At 33.9% G+C, this 10,123-nt stretch overlaps 1 protein-coding gene across 1 annotated transcript; it reads left to right on the top strand.

The window, feature by feature from the left end:
• Positions 1-404: 404 nt before the first annotated feature.
• LOC127873370 (uncharacterized) lies at positions 405-6,367 on the top strand. Its single transcript, XM_052417228.1, has 5 exons — positions 405-544; positions 1,809-2,057; positions 2,759-2,897; positions 5,753-5,899; positions 6,153-6,367. Exons 2-5 carry the CDS (start codon positions 1,892-1,894, stop codon positions 6,277-6,279), a joined length of 579 nt encoding a protein of 192 aa, XP_052273188.1. The 5' UTR covers positions 405-544; positions 1,809-1,891; the 3' UTR covers positions 6,280-6,367.
• Positions 6,368-10,123: the final 3,756 nt, after the last annotated feature.

The following is a 10,123-nucleotide window of genomic DNA, read 5'->3' as shown; positions in this document are numbered from 1 at the left end:
ATGTATTATATCAAAAAACAAACGCTTAGCAATATTTTATCTTTTTGAAAATAAGTAGACTTTTAGGAAGTTAACGGATATGTATTTTGCTGTATATAATTATTAAATGTTACGAGCGTTTTTCTTATGACATGGACATTATTCAAAACATATTAGTGTACCATTCGTAGGAGTTAATGTCAAAAATATGTTACAACCTATGCCGGGAATGTAACACAATAGAACCGTTTTCAGCGTAAACCAATCGTTAACGATTGATATACTGTGTCGTTTGTGTTTCCTGTATTGTAAAGGAAATGTGTCACTTGCCTCTAACAAGAGACTGGCGGATGTTAGTTAAATTTATCTCTTAACAATATTGATGAAGTTTCAGTTAAAAACATTTATCTAATGTTAAGTCATATTGTAGTGAACAAAGCGTGTCAATCTAATAATGGTCGCGGTGACTGCAGTGCTGTGTGCCTTCCCAAGGGTAGTACAGAGAGGACGTGCAAGTGCAATACGGGTGAAAATCTGCAGGAGGATGGGCGCACGTGTAGCAATGGTATAATCGAATATTCCAACCTGTGTTTTGTTTGTAAATTATAATTGAGAATTACGATATTGGATTTAGAGCCATGTCTACTTTAAGATCTACGTGTTAAACACATATGAAGATAGTCGAAAGTGTTACATGATTATTCAAGTAAGTCCCGCTTATGTGTCTAAATGGTCGAAACAAACTTGCAACCACATTCTATCGTATCGTGTTAAGTATAATCGTTTTGTAGTGATATCAAAAGTACCATGTATTTTATTACAACATAAACAATATTGACAGTCAAAACCAAGCATGCGTTGATAAAGATAATATAGTTTCAACGATTCCACAAGTTGCAAATACAATAAATACTGACTGTACTTTTGCAGCTAGCTGACCCGATGTGGCATTTTATAACTAGGTGTTAATTACATTACCGAAATGTGACATGAGCATTGGTACTATGAAATACAAATTAATGTGCTGGTTTATACTTATAGACGCGACCCAAAAACAATGCATGTTATTTTTCTTCGGTATATAAATGTAACTCGCTGATAGTACAGCCGGATTCTACGCGGGTAACTATCAGTTCTATGTGCGACAAACGTCTGAACGATGTTTGTGCCGTCCAATGTCCTGATGGCTACATCGTTATGAATGCCACGGTATTGGTAGTAAAGTGTCTGAACGATGGTTGGGACATGCAGACGGAAATACTTTGTATAAGTAAGTGGCGTAAAGCTGCTTCGTGTGATTATGCTCATATGTGTTACCGAAGTATGTTAAATATGTTGGGTTGCATATGCAAATATCTACACTGATTGAAAAAAAAATCAAGCTTATTTACATGGATGCTGTACCACTTTAAATTAGGATAATATAAGATAGCTTTTCTCAGCATACACTCGCGAAATAAAATGGATCTGCGGATTAGTAAGACTTGATACTTATGTTCAAAATATGATAACGTGTTATTATGGACTGAATAGGAAAAGCTGGATAACTGCGTTCTTCCTACTGTCGGCTCATCTTGTAATTTTACCTGCGACGCCGGTTACGTTAAGAGTGCCGATAATGTGATGTGCAGTAATTCTTTATCATGGTTACCCAATGATTCCTGCAAAGGTGAATAATGTAGCTGCTTTCAATTTTTTTTTTATGAAAGCGATTTTTTACTTTGCGAATTATTTCATGCTGTAATTCTTTAAATAATGATAATTATAAGCATTATTATTATAAAAATTAAAAAACAAATATTAAAACTACTCAAATTTCCATTGTATAGCAACGACAACACTCACGACAACAACACAATCGACAACACCGACGACAGAAACAAAACCGACAACAACGATAACAAAACTCTGCATGACCAGCGCAAACGCCATCCCTAACGGTTCACTCAACACAAGCTGCGTCAACCCGAAGGCTGGCCACACGTGCAGTTTCAGTTGTCATCCGGAATACACGCAAATGAACACGACCGTCACGTGTGACAATGACGCCAAGTGGGACCCCGCTTATCCGTGTCAAGGTAGACACCAAATTCACATGAACATATTCTAGTCGACATCTTTCAGCTTAATTAATTTTCAGTTTAATATTAAAAGCAATTTCAAACAGTTATTGGAAACGGCTTTGTTCAAACAAACAAATGTTCAATCAAAGTCGGGATTTCCCGTGAATATGCTTTTGGTGGCGTCAGTTCGTACGAGAAGAGGAAGACGGTTTCAATGATAGTATGTATTGCCCCTGAATCTGGTCTTGGCTTGGACTTTACAATATATTGATGACTTTTTTGAATAACTTGGACGAATTTTAAATGACTATGAAGCAGCATCTGTATAAAAACCGTCTCATATCTCAAGGGTCAAGGCAAAACGAAATGGTTATATATCAACTTTAAAACAAAGCGTGAATACGGATCCATTTATGTACTATGAACTTATGTTTTGTTAAAAAAAATGTATTTGAGCAAACGCAATTAAGAACGCTGTATTTTTATAATTATCATATTAATGTTCTACCTGCCGGTTAAACGTAGACGTCAAAAGCGCATAGTAAGAGTGCGAGTTCATATGAATAAACATAAAATACTCTTTGGAAATATTTGTTATATGCAATAAGCCTAATTCCGTTTAACTGAAGTCTTCTCCCTGTTCGTTAATGAATAACGAATAAATGAAATATTAAGGACTTGTAATATAAGTTCGCAGAATTATGTTTTCTCCGCAGATATTCTAGGTGGCACAGGTTCCCAGGTTGCCTCAGCCGGAGGGTCTTCGGGGACAAAGATTGGAATGGGATTGGGAAGTGCGATTGCGTTGGTCGTCGTCATAGCAGGCGCAATAGCGTTGTTTGTATTCATAAAGAGGTATTTCACGCATGATCTGACGCGCGTTGTATAAAAACATTAAATCCTGATCTATATACTTGGAGGCTTGTCAAAAGCAACATTTTTCAAATTTGAATATCTCAGCAATGAGTTAGAATTTTGAATACAAATTTAACATGCAATCATTTAACTACATTCTGGGCAAACTAACGACAAAATTATTCATCCTTGACGATCGGACGCTTTCGCCCGTTGGGTATGTATCATACATGCCAGACGTCCCGATCTCGGCGGGACAGTCCAATTTTGGGCTCTTTGTTCAGGCATTCCAATATGAGACAATTTGTCCCGACATTCGTCAAAAACAATGTAAGGTCTATAAGTTCCCAATAACATTCGCTTCTCGAGCTCTTTCTGGCTAAACTTACCATTGCTAATCCCTTTATTGCCCCCAATTAACAACCCACTTCTACTACTCGAGCGCACCAGTGTTGTTTTAACACCTTATCAGCGATTTATCGGCAACTTATTGATTAAATCAGCATTCACACCATGGTGTTTTTATGATAGGGGTCTCTAATTTCTATCGAAACATGTATCGTACAGAAATAAATGCCACTTGCGTTTGTATTTTATGGCCCAATCAAGTCAAACGATAATATTATCCTATGTATTATACAACCTAAGGCTATAAATCCTGTCAAAACATCAAAGAAAGTGAATGATGACCAATATACATTGATGTTTCTCACAAATTACCTTTCGTTGTCGACTGATTTTCAGAAAATAGTTTGTACATATTGCATCAATCTAAATATAGAGTTAATTTACGATTGGTTGAATTAGAACAGTGCTCGATGCGCTCACGTCGTGTCACACGATTTACATATGTTCATGGGGATATCCCTGTACCAATTGGATGTCAAATCGAGGCATACGGGGACACCCCTCATTTCAGTTTATGGAGTGTGTTTACTTCCGGAAACATGGGAAAATGAGGAACGTCTGTGTGCACGAAATTCTGAACACACATTTAGCGTCAATATTGGGCAGAAATTTAGAGTTTTTGTAAGTAATATATATTGACTAAAGAAAACGTGGAATGATTGATCGTTTTAGGTGTCCCGCTTTTTGGTCAAATGTCCCAACCATTTTTAATGGAAAGTCCCGATTTGAACCTGAAAAATTCTGACATGTATGGTATGTATGGTTTCATCATTTCGCACGTGAAAATGATGGAACGCGATATTTTTCTAACTCAATTATAATAACATCATTTAAGGTGGGCTCTTACAATCGGAAAACAAAATTAATAAAAAAAGGTGTGGCTCATTTGAAAGTGATATTATGGGCATCTAACAGTTTATAGGTGTCTATCGCAACCGTTGTTTATTTTTGGTGTTTTCACTTCATATACACTTATATTTGTTAATGCAGCATCAACATACGAAAACAATATCCAGGAAAGAGAAAAATAATGCATTTGAATATCAACCGTACTTTCGTTTGACAACTGATCACGCATGCACAATGTGAACCTAAATTTAGTTTTAGTGCAGATTCGTTTATACGACACAAAGACACAATTATGTTTTACGGATCAATTCGGCTTACTCGACTGGGTGAGTCACGTAAGATATCGAATATAAAATATATTTTTATAAACAACTGGTAGCAAGATGAGTTGCAGATAATTGGTCAGTAACCACATTTTAACTTACGCTTTTGACCTGTTAATTCTTTTCTTCTCAATTCAACAGTGAAAAATGCTCATAATATCACTTGAATATTCAAAAGCGCAACCGCGGACATGGTCAAATTGCAGGCTACCTACCCGATGTGATAAAGCATCTGATCCGTACGAATGAATGAGTGTATCGTTAGCTTGCAACACATGTAGTCAAAATATCACAACTTTACTCATAACTGAGATATGTACGTTTGAAAAGAAAATTGTTGCGTTACTAAAGTATCAAATACACTTGCAGGTAGCCTGCAAAATGCAAAAATGTGACCTTGCGCTCATAAATATTCATATGAGCCATACATTTTTGAGAATTAATTTCATGTTTTCTTGGTGTAAGAACACACCTGAAAATATTAAATTGAATAATTTTTAGGCTAATATCGCGTTCACCATTTCCAGTTGCAAAAAGTTAAAAGCATACATACCCTACGTGTTAAAGCGTCCATTTGTCACGGGTAAATAATTTTCACGTTAGCTCTTTTAGAATGTAGTCTAATAATCACATGTAAATTTTTTAATCATAATCTTAACTGAACGATTCAAGTTTGAAAAGTGTTGCGTTAGAAAAGACTGCAAGTGTAATGCCAGTAAAAATCTTTACTTTTGTACAAGGAAATCAATGTATCAACGTCCCGTGTTAACGCTTTCATCAAATGTAATAAGATGAAGAGCTCGGATCGACATATAATGAATTTAACCACTACTTCAGATATTTAACGGGTTGAAATACATTGGGTTGTGATTCGGATATACATTTTGTGTACTAAAGTCCATTTGATTCACAGTCATTAGATATATTAATATCTAATATAACAACTGAGTTTCATTGTATTAAGACGAAACTTATTAATGATCAACTAGATATCTAAATATTGTAGCAACTAGATACTGTTTCATCCGCTCAATCAGAAAGATGCTGTATTGTTCAAACTGTTTAGTGCGTTGCATGAAATGTAAATGAAAGTTATGGAGGGAATATTATGTTAGTTAAAACGTTTTCCTTCGATGTTTTACCTATCAATTAATAACGATTTACAATAATTGTTCGTCAATCATTACATTAGGCTTTTAAGATAAAATAAATCGCCATTACCCTAGTACATTGGAAATTATGTTGGTAATTGATTAGTAAAGTGTTTAACTTCAGACGAAGGTCTACGGAGGGCTCGTATTCGAATGCATCTTTCCATAGAGAAGATGAGAACATTTCGATTGAAAACCCTGGCTACATGACCACAGGGTTTGCTCAAATGAATGACCATGGCATTGACCCTGCACAAATGGATCGTATGACGTTAGTAGACAACTCGTTTCCATATTTTACGGATATATTTGTTCGCTTTAGGAAAATTTTCAAATATAAAATAAATGTAAGATACATTTTCAAATCATCATTGCCATGTATAACTCCATTGGCGTTCCATTTGCTTAAAGGATATTTTGGTTTTATCAATGACTTATCAATTACTCATTGTTTATTTAATGGTAACAATATCACATACTGGTTTGCATAATCAAGTCAATCTCCTCCAACTGGTCAATCCCAGGTTCGATCAGTTGCCGACAGTTTTGGTGAAGCAGGACGAGGACGGGTTTGTGAACCATCTATATGGGGCCAACGCTCAACCAGGCGACGACATACGTCAGCAACCAAAGAATGAAGAACCTTTCTAAGCAATCTCGCATATTGCTTACGACAATACCACTCTCACATAGGCCTGGTGACACACAACAATTGTTTCATTTTGTTTTACTTATTTGATTTGAGCTATGGTTGACTTAAAAGATAATGATTTCTTTTTTATTAAATATAAAACATACAATGTAAACATATATGATGACAAAAACAAGGTGATTAACATTCAGCAGCAACGCTGTTTAAACATTTTATACAAACTATGCTAATATATACATGTTGTTGACCTAGTGATTTCCTTTAATATTTACAAATTATTCATGTGTATTTGTTTTTCTTTGGTTTTTTTGTGATAGGTGCTTAAAAAATGAATAAATAAGTATAGTCAAAGGTGAATTGTTAAAGGTGGGTAGAAACTAATGGACTGAATTATGAAAGTTTAATGTGTTTCCATTTATGTTCAAATATATGAAGTGTATCGTTATTTAGGGCGCTTTTTCTATTTGAATCTTAAATTTTAAATAATTGATAAATTGTTCATAGTTGGAGTTTGTTTTGTGTAATCCATGCTGAATATGAAATATTTCCTTAATATAATAATGTAATTCACAGCGTAATTAACCTCTGGTATTTTTAAGGTATTTACCCGTAGACTGATGCCTAGGAGAGACAGTTTAATGTTTAATTGTTGTTTCTCTAGAAAGCTTGTCAATTGGTTCCATAGAATTTGAATATGTTTACACTCCCAGGAAAAGTGTTCTATTGTTTCAATATGTTCACTACATTTTTCACATAGATTTGTGTTGGATAGGTTGCCTTAAAAAAGATATGTATTTGTAGCTATGATTCTCTGGGTGTATTTATATTGAACGTTTCTCAGTGTGCTATCAGTTGTTTCTTTATATGGCATTGTAAATATTTGTTTCCAATTAAATTCCTTATATCCAAGAAGATTTCGCCATTTGATTTGAGTTTTGGAGGTTTCTGTAGGGTTTTTAATTTGAAGTGTGTAGAATATTTTGTTCGTTTTGCTATTTTTCGCAATTATGTTTTCTACAAATGTTGTTTGGTGTGTTATTTGGATTGATTATTGTTTTAATATGTATGGGTATACTTTTTATCAATATGTAGTACACCAGGAAATCATTTGTAGGTATTCCGTAAATGTAGCATATATATTCAAATGAGTAGAAGTCTTTTATCCTGTAGTCATAGAATTGATTTACATATTGTATGTTTCGTTCAAACCAATGTTTATAGAAAAAAGTCTTATTGTTGGTAGATATGTCTTTATTGTTCCACAATATGGTTTTACTGTTTATTTTGGTTTCTAAATTATGAGTAACTTTACACCATGCCGATAGGACACTATATAGAAATAAGTTTTTCTTTGAAATTTCATCTATAATGTTATTGCTGATATTACATCCAAAAATTAAGGATTCACCATATTTTTTAGAATTTGTTGGTAGAATAATTTCCATTTACTTGTATTGGTATTATCCAATTATCTTTTAACCCAACTGCATTTGATTGCATTCAGGAATGAGTCTATGTTTGTTAGTCGGATACCTCCATATTCTACTGATTTAATTCATTGAGCTCCCTTAGTTTTATCAGATTTACCATCCCATATGAAACAAGACTATTGTCAAGCAATATGGTCCCCTACCGGCTCCACCATTGTTAGAAATTCCAGCATTGTAAGATTATTTTTTGTTGTTGCAATAGCAACAAGAATTTTTGACGTAGGAACAAAATGAAACGACGTGCATAATCTTCATATTGCCATCTATCCATACTTCAAGTTTCATGAACAAATATGAAAAACTTTTAAAGTTATCGCAGGATCCAGAAAACCACCATTTTCAGCAGTATTTCTAGTGCATGTGTTGCCAGACTCACAGATTGACGGACGGACACACAGAGCGCAAACCATAAGTCCCCTCCGGTGAAACCGGTTGGGGACAATTAAATATTTCTGATTTTATATCGTTAATAATTTTGTAGGGTGGGTTTGGGAGAACTGTTAGTGTATAAATTAGTTTAGGTAGTGCAAAGGTTTTTAACACGGTGTTTTTTCCGATGAGAGTAGGTTAACGATGCTGTCATGATTTTTAACATTGTTTAAATCTTTGCAATTTAGGCAGTATATTGTTTAGAACTGTTTCATTTTCATTGTTTGTAAAGGTTATTCCTAACTTTGTGGCTTCATCTGATGTCCAGTTGAATTTCATTTCTTTTTTAGATGAATATCACTATGTTTCCATTTACCAACTCGTAGCACAGTGCATTTACTTTTGTTTAGTTTAAGGCCAGATGCCATTCCGAAAAGGGGTAACGATTCTATAAGGTTATTGAATGAGTCACTATTGTCGTTTAAAAACTAAGTGGCATCGTCAGCAAAAGGGACTGTTAAATTTCTTCGTCTGGTTCTAGCGATATGCCATTGATATGTTTATTTGATTGGATGTTGTGTGATAGATACTCAATGCATATATTAAATAGAGAGGATGAAATTGGACATCCTTGTCGAACACCTCTTTCAATGTTAAAACTGTTTGAGAGAAAGCCATTGTTAATAACTATGCTGCTAATATCGCTATAAAATAGTTTGACCCATTTTATTAGACTTTCACCAAAATTCATATGTTCTTAGCAAGAGAACATAAACGAATGATCCAGTGAATCAAATGCCTTTTCAAAGCATGCAAAGAAAATAAGGCCGGAATTGTTTGAATGGTTGAAATAATTTATACATTCTTGTATCAGACGTACGTTTTCACCTATGGAACGTCCTTTTATAAAACAAGATTGAGATCTTGCAATGATCGATGGTAATATGTTTTTAATTCGGTTTGCAATACTTTTAGTTGATAATTTGTAATCATTGTTCAGTAGACTAATTGGACGCCAGTTTGTCAAAGATTCTAAGTTTTTTCCTGGTTTTGGAATGAGTGATATACTTTGTTTTTGAAGGGTAGTCAAGTTTCCGATGTTAAAAGAATAGTTCAGTGAATTAATTAAATGTGTTTTAATATCATTCCAGAATATTTTATAAAACTCGATAGTTATGCCATTAGATCCTGGACTTTTGTTATTTTGCATTTCCTTAAGTGCTAATCCACATTCGTAGTCATTAAGTAATCCGTCACACAATTTTTTTCCTCCTGATTTAGAGCATGATGTGTATTTTTAAAAAGTGTGTTATTTTCGACTGTTTTTCGTTTATAAGGGGATTCGAAAAATAAACGGTGTTCTTCTGGTATTTGAATTCTGTTTGTTATTTATTCGCCATTTACTACTAATATGTGTACAGTTTTTTGTTCGTTTTAGCGTTTTTCAATGTTTTCGAAGTATTTTGTGTTTTTTTCATTGTGTTCAACATAATGTGCCCGCGCTCGTAGTATTGTGCCATTGAGATGTGTATGATATATTCCTTCTAATATTTGTTTGTTTGATGCAATTTCATTTTCAATGGTGGTACTATCCTTTGTGTTTGTTTTATGCAATTGTTTTTCAAGTTTTTCAATAATTTTGACGGTTTCAGTTTCAAGTTTGTGTGTTTCTTTTTGTTTAAATGATGTGTATCTTATTGTTGTGTTTCGTATATTTCCTTTAATTATTTCCCATAAGTTGTTTGGATTTGCATCTGTATTCTTTTGAACTGTATTAAATATTTCCTGTTTTATTTGTGTTTGATATTGTGTATCTAATAATATGCTTTTATTAACTTTGAAGTATCATGGTCCTCTTTCAGGTTGTATTGTATGAAGTTTAAGTTCAACTAGAGAGTGGTCGGTCATAAATCCTGGTTTAATGATACATATATCAATAATATTACAGAGTGACTCAGATATTAAAAAGTAGTCTAATCTGCAA

The sequence above is a fragment of the Dreissena polymorpha genome, chromosome 3 (genome assembly GCF_020536995.1).
Source record: "Dreissena polymorpha isolate Duluth1 chromosome 3, UMN_Dpol_1.0, whole genome shotgun sequence".
In the NCBI taxonomy this organism is placed as follows: domain Eukaryota; kingdom Metazoa; phylum Mollusca; class Bivalvia; order Myida; family Dreissenidae; genus Dreissena; species Dreissena polymorpha.
This window is presented reverse-complemented; position numbering and strand designations above follow the sequence as displayed.